At 32.9% G+C, this 11,944-nt stretch overlaps 1 protein-coding gene across 1 annotated transcript; it reads right to left on the bottom strand.

Annotated features, from left to right (window-relative positions):
- Positions 1–499: 499 nt before the first annotated feature.
- LOC100807349 (uncharacterized) lies at positions 500–3,829 on the bottom strand. Its single transcript, XM_003522893.5, has 6 exons — positions 3,524–3,829; positions 2,831–3,118; positions 2,559–2,732; positions 2,344–2,450; positions 1,613–1,944; positions 500–1,347 (listed from the first exon to the last, which is right to left on the bottom strand). The coding sequence occupies exons 1-6, from the start codon at positions 3,665–3,667 to the stop codon at positions 791–793; spliced, it is 1,602 nt and encodes a 533-aa protein (XP_003522941.1). The 5' UTR covers positions 3,668–3,829; the 3' UTR covers positions 500–790.
- Positions 3,830–11,944: the final 8,115 nt, after the last annotated feature.

The following is an 11,944-nucleotide window of genomic DNA, read 5'->3' as shown; positions in this document are numbered from 1 at the left end:
ATGATCGAATAATAATTGAGAATTATCAAAGCAAATAAAATATAAAAAAGATCAAATTGAACTAATTTATTTATAAAAAATAAAGGACCTAATTGAACTTAAAAAATAAATTAGAAGACTAAAACAGTGATTAAACCTAAATTTTATCTACAAAATCAAGGGTCCAATTCCTTAAAGAAATTTTTTTAACAGTAAATAATGATTTTGTGAAAAAGAAAAGTGTCTTGTTAGTATTGAAGGTGAATTTGACCCCTGGGCAGCAAAAAGCCTCAAATATTGTGTATAGACAAAAAAAGAAACGCGAGTAACATTAACATATTCGAAAACTAGGTAAGGAATTTGTAAATCCGGAAACTGAAGTGACTGGTGAATGAGATTAAATCTTTACGATCTAATTATATTATTAGATTTATGCAAACTGAGCTTGCCAGTGATAATATCAGCTACAGCTTTACGATCTTATCTATTCCAAGGGATGACATGGATACAATCCACATAATTGAATAGGCAACACATGATTTACTTACAAGCAGACATCATCTGTGCATAACACCCAGAAATCAAACAATAAAATAAAATAACAAATACAGAGCTAACACATCTACTTGACAATTTATACATGGACTCTACCAGGATTCTTCATTAAAACAACTTTTCCAAATCCCAGTAGTTCCTAGGGTAGAAATTAAACTTGCACATGTCTACAAAGACATAAAATATTCCCTATGCAGCTAGACACTGCTAGATAGCTCCATACTTGCCCAATTTGAAATTCCAAATATGAGAATAACTACCTGGCATGACTGTTACCATCCTCTTCTGATATGTTAAACAAGAACTTTGGAAGAGATGCGATTCTAGGAAGGTGGAGAAGCAAATCACTAAACGAGTCTTTCCTAGACATGCCTAGTGCTTGCTTGCCTCCAGAAGCGTCCTTTGATTCCTCCACAGCAGGCTTGACATCTTTTCCATCATCAGGTCCTTCAACAGTATTATCTTCAGTAAAATGAGAATTCTGAACTGTAACAGGGTCCTTCTGCAGAAGACAGCAGAGAGAATTGACCCTTGACATGAGTGATTTTTCATCAGAAGTTGCTGCAACCTGATTGTCATTAAGAAGATGTTGGGCAATGTCTTCCAGGATCTCCTTGTACTCTGATCCTCCATCAGAAAATGGTGGATTCCCAGAGGTTATTTGCTCTGACAGGCAGAGTTCAATTTGGCCAATAAAATCACTCACTGACATAGAAGGTCGAAGTCCAGGAAGTTTTATCTGATCCCCATTTCTTGGGCCCTTCGAATCAGTTTCAGAGCTTGTACTCCCTTCAATTGAAGTACACTCCATAACTTGTAAGTAAAAACACAGAAAAATGAAACAATTAAGCCAAAAAAACACCACATAAATCATGGAACGGACATACTTTAAAGTAGCTTCAGATATCTAACAATATAGTCAGAATGCCTACTGAGAAAATCCCATTGAAATACAAGGGAGAGATAGATGAGGTAAACCAAAGTCAAATGTTCAGTGATACTAACCAATGTGAACAGTCCACCAATAGCATGTACATGAAACAGAAGGGAACATGAACTAGATCCTTAATATAAGTACCTGAACTGGGTGAAGGTGCATCTCGGGGGAGACTATCCAACATCATTCCAGGAGGATCATTGTGTTCAATCTTAAATGATGATGACAGGGATGCCTGAGGTGATCCACTGTCTTGATAACAAGACGTGGAGGATCCTTTACCACTGACTTGAAGCAGATCATGATCTTTTGGATTGTCTGGGTCCTCAAAAGCAGAAGGTTGTGTGTCAAAATGTGGTGAATCCAAAATTATCTCCGGCTGTTGGCTTAAGAAATTAAGACGCATGTCACACTGGATAAGCTTTTCAAAATGTTTCGCCAACAGCCCTTGTGGGCATTGCAAAAAATGCAGCCTACAAACCATAAGACAAGTTTTCAGACATCACAACCTTGTAAGTAAGACCTAAACATCATAGTAAAACCTCATCAGACTTAAAATTCTGCAAAACTTAGCCTCAGCCATCCTCCCCAAAAAATGATATTTTTTTAAGTTAAAGATTAGAAATGCTTCAAAAGATACATAATGAGGTCTCTGGTGTACACAAAATACTATATCAAATGGCACTAGACCTCCCTTGGAGGATTACTTCAGTATGCTTCACGCTCTTGTGTATTTGCCTTCTCAAATTTCCCATCAGCAATATTTAAGAATGGTTATATATGATGAATGAATAATAAAACCGTCAAACTTTTCAATAGTTAAACTCTGAGCCCACATCCACATATTTGAGGAAAACAGTGAAAGAATATACCTATGTTTACTAGACTGTCCATCAGTAAAATCTGCTGTTGCCTGCCATAGTGTATGCTTTCTAGGCTGAGGATTAGTCTCCCTGAAGTAAAGAGGCTGCCTAGCAAGCTGCAACACAGAAATTAAAAAAAGATACACCAAACTCTAATGCATACATAGACCTATGCATCTTAAAGAACTATTCAGGAGGCTAAAATAGAGAGAGAATTAAATTACCACAACAGTCAATGTGCTAGGCCCATTATCAGGACAATGTGCCTTAAGTGCCATGATATCTGACCACTGAATTTCTATTTTACTCTTTAGACCACCTTCAAGAACTTCCCAAACAAGCTTATGTTTAGCAAAGTAACACTTTGCCACCAAGTCACCCTCGTATCTTGATTTATACTGCCACAAAGAGAACCTTCAGCTAGTAAATAAAAGTTGATAAACGAAAACACATTTCCTAATCATAGCAGCAGCAACACAAAGCATCTGGAATATACCTCCCACGAACCAATCCTCAGAAGCGAAGCCGGGAAGTTTGAAGCTTTGAGCTTGTCAGCGGCACCGGCACCAGACGATGCCGCAGCAGCACTGGCACACCTGCTCTCCCTTTTGGCCTCGGAGCTTAAATCTTCTTTCTGCTGCGCACTTCCTTGAGAAAGCTTCATCTGAATCAAATCCAACAGAGAAGGGCTCTTCCTGAGGCGCAAACCCAAGGGGCTCGGCTCATCGAGTATGTTCAGATGGGAAGGAGAACTGACAGAACCATCATCCGAAGCATTCCATTGCTAAAATGATGGCAAGCACGCACGCAAGCACAGGAAGGAGAAGAATAACAAGTTAAAAAAAACAAACAAGCCACAAAATTTCAACATCTCTCGTGAACAAACAAAGCGCTTCTTCCATGATTCCGAAAAGTAAGAGCTAGGCAATGATGCAGATGACATGTTAATGAATGCGAGAAAAGAACATAAATAAATAAATGTTTTGAAAAGTTAGGTCACTCAAGCAATTGAGATATAAGGTGGGTTGGATGGTCAAGGGAGAAAGAAAGACGGGAAAGGTCCCGGGTCATCCTCTCTGTTAACAAAACTACCATTTGCCCAAAAAAAAAAAAAGAAAGGGCTCACTCAAAGAGTGCCTAAAAACGCGATCTAGCGAGCGATTGAAAGGAAGGCTACGAAATACAAAACCTGAGGCTGAGGCAGAGGCGAGGCTGAGGGTTTGCAGCGCTTGTTGAGGGGGGCATGCTCTTCTTCTAGTGAGTCCTCAACGATCTCCAACTTCACGGACGACGCCGTTTCGGGCTTCCGAGAATTCTTCATCAGCTGAACCATCAACAGAAATGAATTGAAATCCAAGACGGAGAAGGAGAAGGTGTTGGAGATTCCGGAAACCCTAATAACAAAGGAAGGAAGAAGACTAGCGATGGATGGGCTGGGGGCTTCGAAATGGTCGTTCCTTCAGGGACAAAAAAGAGACTACCCTATGTCCACGTGTAACCACTTCCATTTATTGCCAAAAACAGATTTATTTAGCTAACTAGTGATATTTATTTTCCGTCATATCTTCATTTTTTTAATTTAATATAATAAATTTATAGTTAATAAATATTTTAAATATATAAGTTACATTATAAATAAAATTCATAATCAATCAATTTTTTTAATATATAGATTATATATTAAGTATATGATAAATAACTTAAATTATGATCCAACATTATTTTAAATAATTGATAATTTGATTAATTTTTAAAAAAAATATTGAAATTTAATTTATAAATAAAGTATATATATATATATATATATATATATATATATATATATATATATATATATATATATATATTAAAAGAAATAAGAGGGTGAGCAAAATACCTAAAAACATTCTCAGTGAAGAAAAAATCTTAAAAACAATCACCTTGAAGAATAATACTTAATTCAAAATAATTATTCTAACTCATATAGAGAGAGGATATAGGAGTGTGTGTAATATAATTACTTAATTCTACTATTTTAATTCATGATTGTAGAATTACTAATTGATTAAGTTGCGAAAAACTCTCATTTTTAAAACTCTTTCTCATAAATTAAAAATATGATAAAACTCCAATATTGTTTAATAAAATTTGACAGACGAATAAAATTTATTTTGTAACGCGATTCATGCACGCAATTAATATCAACGTCGTAATTAAAACTAAAACATACCACATATGTGAATATATAAATCCGAACGTCAATGTGGAATGTCGAATGTCAATGCCTCGGTAGCCAACGTATAGATCAAATATAGCCAAATGGTATAAGCAAAAGTATATCAAATGCAGAAATTAGGTTAACTAAAAACATACAAAAGATGACTAAACTACCCTAAAAACTTTTTCATAAACCTTTTTTGCAATACACAATATTGTCTTATAAAAGTAAGTTGTCACGTGCATCGGATAAAAGAGAAACAGATGATAGTTTCGAAGACTTAGTTTTATCAAAAACTTTATTTTTCTGAAAGTAACTTGATAGCAGTATTTAAGGTTAGATAAAACAACTAAGGAAAGAGAAATAACATATAGTTTTTTATATTGATTTATCTTCATTATTAAAATTAAGTTCAGTTCTTCACAAATTTAGTAAGTTTCACAATCTTTTATATAAAATATAAGTTTTATTTCTCAAGATACTTTTAACTGAGTACCTCTTTAGACTAATCACTTAAGTGTTCTTTGATACAAAGTCTCTTCAAACTTCAACAAATTAAACATATTAGTGTTTAAAGATAAGGATTCAATGACTTTTTCTAACATCTTACAAATGAATACAAGTTTAAGCTCATTGTTTGAATTCTCAAGCTGTGTAAGGCGTTTTGAGAAGTGTGATTCTAAACTGAGAATAAATTGTAAAGATTTTCAAATGCTTTGAGCTTGTTCACGCATTAGTTTCTCTAACTTCAACACTTCAAAACATTATTTATTTATAGCCTTCATAAAAAGATAATCATTGCTTAAGATGTTTGTTAGAACATTTAACGCATGTCACCAACTAGTTAAATTGATATGATAAAGAATCTTGCTTATCTTCATTTACACATACTTCATATTTTGTGTGGAAGGTCAAATCACCTTTTGTAGACTCAATTACATTATAACTTGCTCTGCCTTGTCTTTTGATGGAATATGTAACTTTTTCAATTGACTTTTTTCTCTTTCATGCTCTTTGACAAATCTTATGACAGATAAAATAACATTCTTTGCACGGAGGATCAAAACTTAATATTTATTTGTATAAATCAAAAAATTCAAGGGACCTAATTCATCTTATGACTTAACATTAAGGTTATAATGTTCTATTATTCTTCATCACAGTGGCAAATCTAAGATTTGAGGTCAGTGGGACAAAGTATTATAAAAAAAATAATCTAACTCATAAAAATGAGAAAGCGGTTTAAACACTTAAAAATAAGAGGTATAAAATTAAAACTTTAAGATAAATACTTATTGTTTTATTAAAATAAAGGGGTGCATTTTGCTTAATCTCATATGAGAATAAGTAAGGGGGTTCTATGACACAAAATTAGGGATACAAAATATAAAATTTTAATAAAAATACATGTAAATTTATTAAAATAAGGGGGTGGATTTGTCCACTCTCAAACAGCCCAAGTCCGCTACTGCTTCATCTTATAAACTAATATTCTTATTGTTTTAAGATATCATCTCTAATGTTTTGAATTCTAGAACATTGGCAACAAACATAAAAAAAATATCACACTATCCACAATTGAAGAAACCACAATGCTCCAACAATGCTACCCATAGTTTGGTTGTCTTTAAGATTTTCCAAAATTAGGAAAATAGATTTATAACAATATGACATGTAACACCCAAACTTTTAGAATTATTTATTTCCATAATTTTATTATTGAAAAGCTAGAGGGAATATCAAAATTTTGATATACCTAATTGAGATTAGAATTTTGAGAGTTACTTAATTGTGATTTTTAATAATCATTCTGGGTTAGAGCCCAGGTAACTATTAAAACAATGATTACTTACAAGATTGTTTGTAATTGTGGCAAACATTTGGAAAAATCTTAGATTATTTAAATATGATTATGTGAGCTCAAAATCATGTTCTACATAATTAAATATGGTTATAATCATTTTCTCAAAACTTTTAGAAACTTCTAAGAAAAATTAACCGTGTTATAGATTGTCTGTTGAAAATTCAACAATATAGATTTAACCTTAAAAGGTGATAAGAATTACAATTCATTATTTGATTAAGAGCATAAAAATAAAAGTTTTGTAAAATATTCAGAATTTTATGGACTCCAGTGAATATAATATGAATGTTTTCTTAAAAATACCTTAATAATTATCAAATATTCAAAACTAATTTTAATTCATGGTAATTATTTATAATTTTGAAATAAAATTCTCACAAAGTTTCATAAAAAAAATAAATTCACTGTCTATAAAAATTGAAAAATATCAAGTTTTAATGTGCAAATCAATCCCTAATCGACTTACTTACAGAGACATTTGCAACGGGGACCTGACCAAGCATTAGCCACATGTTCCCTTTTGCATGATAAGGGACACTTGTCTCTTTGTATGACAAGGAGGACACTTGTCTCCTAGCCAAAAGTGTGACTCATTTCCTTTTTTTTTTCCTTCACAGTATGACATCATACTCCACTTCAGACAACCCTATAAATAACTATGAGAGACCAACTCTCACCTCACTTCTCCCCATTTTCCAAACATTTCCTCATCTAAATGGCTATCATTTTGAATTTTTTCCCAACTCCATCAAAGCTTCCTTGAAGCACCCAAAAACCACCACTTCTCTCAAATCCTTTTTCTCTAGAAAAGGATCAAGCAATAACAAAGGTCACCTTGTAGGCATTAAAGAGATGCACTAAATACATGATTCCCTAAATTGTGGACTTCTAAGCATTCAAAATGAAGATCCTATGTAGTCTTACAATAAGGTTTTAATATAGACAATGCCAACAAGTTAACACTCTTTCAAAAAGTTAAGCTAAAGACGAAAATAGAAGAAAAAAATAATGGAGTCAAGGTTCAAGACCAAGATTAAAGAGCTAGAGTCTATGGCCTAGGTATGTCTTGTAAACTCTCCAAGTATCACTAGAAATCAATGATCCATCTAGAGCTCTAATAATCAATCTAGGTCACTTAGAAACCCACTACACATAGCCTTACACACTTAACTAGGCTAGAGACCTTGAAAACTCAAATTTGGGTATGGAGGATTTAGAAACTTGAGTATGATATTTAGGACTTGAGTCCCAGTAACCAAAAACTTGACTCCCAGATGGCAAACTGTTTAGCTTGGCAAAGTTGAGTTCCATGAGTCTGGAAGCTCAAATTTGAAGATTTTGTCCTATTTTTCAAAAGCAATATTTCCTTAATTAAATGGACCAATGGGATTTTGAAATTGGGAAGTTTTCTTGTGATAAAATCTATCTACTTCTAAGAAAATATGAGCTTGTTTGTTTAGGAAGAAAATCTTATCTTTGGGATAAATCTAAAAGAGATTTTTCCTAAAATAAGAAACTTTTCAAATAAGCGATAAATCTAAAGAGAATTAAAGATAGATTTGAAATATATTTGAAATAAATCTAATCATAATCTATCTCTTTGAAAAGCCCAGGTTCGTTCCTCACCATAAAGCTCAATGCAAAGAACACAAAGTTCAATAAGAGTTTTTAGAATTCAAGCCTAGAAAAATTATAAAAGGTGCTAAATAGCTTGGATCCTTGATGTGTGTCTAAAGTGAGAAAAAAAAGTGTTAGGTTCTTAAGTGAGTTGTTTTTCCGACTACAGAGAGTTATTGTAAGCAAGTTGTCGCTGGCAACACCCTAAAAATATTACAACTTAGTAATTGTGTGTTTGTATGATTTAATTGTTTGTGTTAAATAAGAAATTTATGCTTGTGTAAATAACGATGAAATTAATTTAGTACATGGCCTAATTAAATTAAATTAAGTCTAATATGAGGAGTAGAATAATATTTAATTAAGTGACATATAATGTGGATTAAATAAAAACAATATAGATTAATTAAATAGAAGTATGAGGGACTAAAAACACTCAAAACCCAAAACCTAACCCTACCTAAATGGTTAGAAGGCCCATAATAGTAAAAAAGAAGGACATCCTTTGGCCTTGGAGTGCACATTGGCCCTAATAAAGGGGAAAGAAGAACTTTAGGCTTTTCATTTCCTCTTTCTCTCCAAATACAAAACCTCATTTCTCCAACCTCTCTCTAGAAAATTTCTTCTTCTCTCTAAGATTCAAGCCACGAAATCAAATCTTTTTACTTCCAATTCAAGGGCTACCCAACAACCTCCATTTTCTTCAATTTGAGCATTACCCACCTAAGGTGTGGAGGGGGTTATTCTCTTGCCTTTAGCCTTTGTGATGTTTTATGGAGTTTTTTTTTTTCATTTTGATGTGTTGGAGGCCTTATGTGTTCATATCTTGCTTGAAATTGATCTTATTTTATTCATGTGGCAACCACTATTCTTGATTTTCTTTAATTATTTTTGTGACCTTTCCTTGAGAAGTGGGACCATTCCCAAGTGTATTTATCTCTTTGGATTCATTACAAAAAAATTTGGAATTTTCTAAGCACTCTTACAATTTCTAATTTAATTATTTTTGTGGTTTTCTAAATCTACCTTGGACTTAATAAATTGTCCAAGTGATGTTTTTTAGAATTGAAACTACAAAAGCTTTCTATAAATCATTGATGACGTCTTTTATTTTGAATCAAATTTTCCAAGATTTTCTTTATTGTTAAGAAAAAAGCATTCACATCCAAAGACATGAAAGTAAGAGATGTTCGGCTCTCCCCTCCCACAACTTATATGGAATCTTGTTCAGAATGCTTTTGATTGATGCTTTGTTCAAAATGTAGCAAGAAGTATTTATAGCTTCTGTCCAAAAATATTTTCCAATGCTAATCATTCAGAAGTGTTCTGCCCATTTCTTGTAAGGTTTGTTTTTTTTCTTTCTACTAAAATGTTTTGTTGAGGAGTACTAGGATAGGAGAAGTTGTGTGAGATAGCTTGTTTATCAAAGAAAGTTCTGAAATTTAATTTTTGAACTCTCCTCCTTGGTAACTCCTAACAAAAATAATGTTAGAACATTTCTCATTTTGTACCTTTTTATAGAAGCTTATGAAGACATCAAATGTCTCATCTTTGGTAGAGAGATACAAAATCATGTAAATTTGGAGTAATCATCTGCTATTGTAAGACCATATATCTTTCCTCCTAAGCTCAAGGTCTTAGTAGGTCCAAACATATCCATATGTAAAATCTCAAGTGGTCTAGTGGTTGATACTACATTTTTACTATAAAAGCTTGCTTAGGTTTGTTTTCCTATTTTTCTCTAACCCATGCCTCACAGATTTTATATTTTTCAAAATTTATTTTTGCCAAACCTTTAACCAGATCTAATTTAACTAGCTTAGCAATGGTTCTTATATTGACATGACCTACCTTCCTATGCTAGATCCATTGACCATCATTTGATGTCATGAAGCATGTCTGGCTATGAAGTTCTTCCAAGGAGACACTATATAGGTTCTTATCCCCACATCCTGCAAATATGACATTTCCAAATAATGGCTCTCTAATCATACATTAATTAGGTCTGAAAACTACTTCATAACCATTGTCAAACAATTGACTTATGCTAAGTAGATTATGATGTAGACCTTCTACATAATACACATTATCTATGTGAGTAGAGTTAAGGTTACCTATCTTTCCAATGCCCTTGATTTAAGCTTTTTGTTATCTCCAAAGGTGATGACTCCTCCATCTTTCTTATCGATATTTAGGAATTTACTCACGTCCCCTGTCATTGTGTTTGGAGCAGTTGTTGTCTAAGAACAACTACTTCTTCCTTCTAGTTATCACTAAGCAATCCTCGGTAATTGCTTCTAATGTGTTTGCCATTAAGCAAATACTCGAGTCCTCTTCTCTTAAGCTTCTAGAATCATCAACATGTAGTGTATTTGAATATACTATCTTTTGAAGATAGCATTTAATCTTTTAAACTCGGCTTTTGAGTCTCTTCTTCAGAGGATACTTAATCATTCTCTTATTTTATAGAGTGATTCTTGATCTTCTTTATTCAGTGAGATCTTGCAACTAAAGTGAAGACCTCACAACACTTGTCCTTAGTAACAAGTGTTCATCATTCATGAATGCTTAGCAAATCATTTATCCCATCAATAGGCAAAGTCATTGGAACTCTTTAGAGTTCCTTAATTATGTGTGCTCTTCCTATTGATGGTTGGTGGTGCATAGCTTTTGTTAACTCTTTTTGCTTCTTTGAGATCTTTTCCTCCTCCACTGTTAAGTGCACGCAATCTCAAAGGTTGAGCTATGATACCAACTGAAATGGATTAGAAGGTCACTAGAAGGAGAGTCAAATAGTGACACTTAATTGACTATGACTTTCTCTACAAAAGAACACCCAACTTATGAAGCTCTAAGAATATATCAGAGTTTCAACTTAAAGAAAGTTTGCTAGGATCAATCATTATCCTTTGATAGTACTTTGTATAAAATAGTTTTCTATAAAAAAAATCATATATTCTTTCAAGAAGTCTTTTTAGACTCCCTTGATTATTATTTCGAAAAGCCTATTCAGGCTCACCCTAGTATTATCTAAGCCTTTGCAGGTTGTCTATCCAAGTATTCTTTCAAAAAGCCTCTCAAGCTTCGAAATCTTAGGAGCACTTGCTACTTGACTCACAAAGCTAAGGGTGTCAAAATGGGTTAGCCCAGTCCACATAGGTTGTCCCACCATGGGTTGAGAGTTAAACGGGTCAAGCCAACCTGACTCACCTTTAAGTGAGTCATGAAAATACCAACCCAACCTGACCCACCATGGGTTGGTGGGTTGGCTCACCAAATTGTTAAGAAAAACTAACAAATTAAAATCATTTTTTTCATAAAAAACATTCAAATGATTGAAATACAAATACAACTAATAGGCAATCTCAAATAACCATTCAAGCATCTAATATTATCATTAAAGTAACCATTCAAATATCTCAAATACATAAATATCATTCAAAAGTCTTAAAAGACCATAGTCTTAAAATAAAATCCAATTACCCAAACATTAGTCATAGTTCAACAAATTTAAAGTCTTAAAACTAAAAATACCAAATTGTCAAGCCAACATACATAATTGAAATTACTAAACAACTAGAATATTTAATTTTAAACTCCATCATCCAAATTCCAAAATTCCAAGATGAAATTGTAGTTATTCATGAATGACATTGAAGCCATGAATTGTGAAATCTAGGACAAGTTCCTCTTTTTTCTCAACATCACCATTATCTTTGTCTACAATCACAAAAAGAATAATAATGCCAAGTTTAGCAATAAATGACTTTCTCTTAAGTAAACTATTAATAAAGTATTAACAAATAATATATTAATCAATTCTTCATAGTCAAGGAACAAATTTTGGATTAAAATTAATGCTTGAACATTGGTCAGAAGAAGACAAGAACGATACTTGTCAAGCACACGACCACCAATGTTAAATGCAGAAT

The sequence above is a fragment of the Glycine max genome, chromosome 4, assembly GCF_000004515.6.
Source record: "Glycine max cultivar Williams 82 chromosome 4, Glycine_max_v4.0, whole genome shotgun sequence".
Lineage (NCBI taxonomy): Eukaryota > Viridiplantae > Streptophyta > Magnoliopsida > Fabales > Fabaceae > Glycine > Glycine max.
Note: the sequence above shows the minus strand (reverse complement) of the source record. Positions and strands in the feature narration are given on the sequence as shown.

Bases quoted from the DNA above. Each gene is read 5' to 3' on its own strand.
- LOC100807349 (XM_003522893.5), bottom strand. From the start codon at position 3,667: ATGGTTCAGCTGATGAAGAATTCTCGGAAGCCCGAAACGGCGTCGTCC. The intron at 2,451-2,558 runs GTAATTTAATTC...TCTGTGTTGCAG, and splicing joins CTAGCACATTGACTGTTGTG to CTTGCTAGGCAGCCTCTTTA. The intron at 1,348-1,612 runs GTACTTATATTA...TTTACTTACAAG, and splicing joins TGCACCTTCACCCAGTTCAG to TTATGGAGTGTACTTCAATT.